Genomic DNA, 933 nt, shown 5'->3' with positions numbered 1-933 from the left:
GAAGGCGCATATTCCAGCGGCGAGCTGCGTTTATCGCTCAGCCACTCCATTTTTCTCCCGCTTGTCAAGCCCCTCGATGTAGGAACATCCATCACCAGTCACGATAGCTGCTGCACTCCATTAACCACGTGGTCTCTCACACTCCTGGTTAAAACAGTTAAAAGATTTGCCTTTTAAAAACAAATAATCCGCTTCGTTAGCCCGCCAGGCTGCCTATGTTCGTTTCATTAATCCCCATGTGTCGCTATCGGATATTACTTTTCTGTAAGGAAGAATTTTTGTTTCTCCTCTTCCAGTTATTTCCTAATTGACAAACTCGCAGATTGAAAGACTTTTCAAACCACGGCCATGGTTTTATTTATTATTTTATTTATATGAATAATACATCGAGAAAAGGGAGTATGTAAAATAAATTCGTTTTCTACTGTTAAATACTTAAAACCCATGACAAAGAGAATGTTGCCATATCGACATATCGGGGAATTTAAGTAATTTTAGTTCTAATTCTACGTATTTTTACAACAGTGACAATTTATACCAAATGACCTCGCAGCTTGAATGCATGACATGGAACCAGATGAACTTGGGATCCACGCTGAAGGGGTAAGGTGCTTTCTTCCTTTCTAAACTTTTACTCTAGCGCAGTTGTATTCCTGACCTAACTTGCATTCTACCACTTGAATCCGGTCACTGGCACGAGAAAATACCGAGTTCCGACAGCGCCTCACGCTCTGGCCGGAGCTGACGGGGTTTTTAAAAAGGCTTGTCACGGCCTCAGTGAAGTGTCAGGGCGCTGGCTGGTCCGGGCCCGGTACCGCTCCCCTCCTCGAGTCGTCGCCCCTTTCTCCCATCCCTTTTCCCTTTCCCTCCCTTCGCCAGGCCCTGCGTCCTGTGTCCCGGCCCTGCCGCCTCCCGACTTCCTTCCTCCCGGCC

At 46.5% G+C, this 933-nt stretch overlaps 1 protein-coding gene across 1 annotated transcript in view; it reads left to right on the top strand.

Moving 5' to 3' along the window:
* The window catches only part of WT1 (Wilms tumor 1), a 46048-nt gene that overhangs the window by 21811 nt on the left and 23304 nt on the right, over positions 1-933 (top strand). The window contains exon 6 of the mRNA XM_010004267.1: positions 526-603. Coding sequence (XP_010002569.1) covers positions 526-603 — 78 coding nt within the window. The remainder of the gene's footprint in view (positions 1-525; positions 604-933) is intronic.

This window comes from Chaetura pelagica, unplaced genomic scaffold (assembly GCF_000747805.2).
Source record: "Chaetura pelagica isolate M959 unplaced genomic scaffold, ChaPel_1.0 scaffold119, whole genome shotgun sequence".
Classification (NCBI taxonomy): Eukaryota; Metazoa; Chordata; class Aves; order Apodiformes; family Apodidae; genus Chaetura; species Chaetura pelagica.
This window is presented reverse-complemented; position numbering and strand designations above follow the sequence as displayed.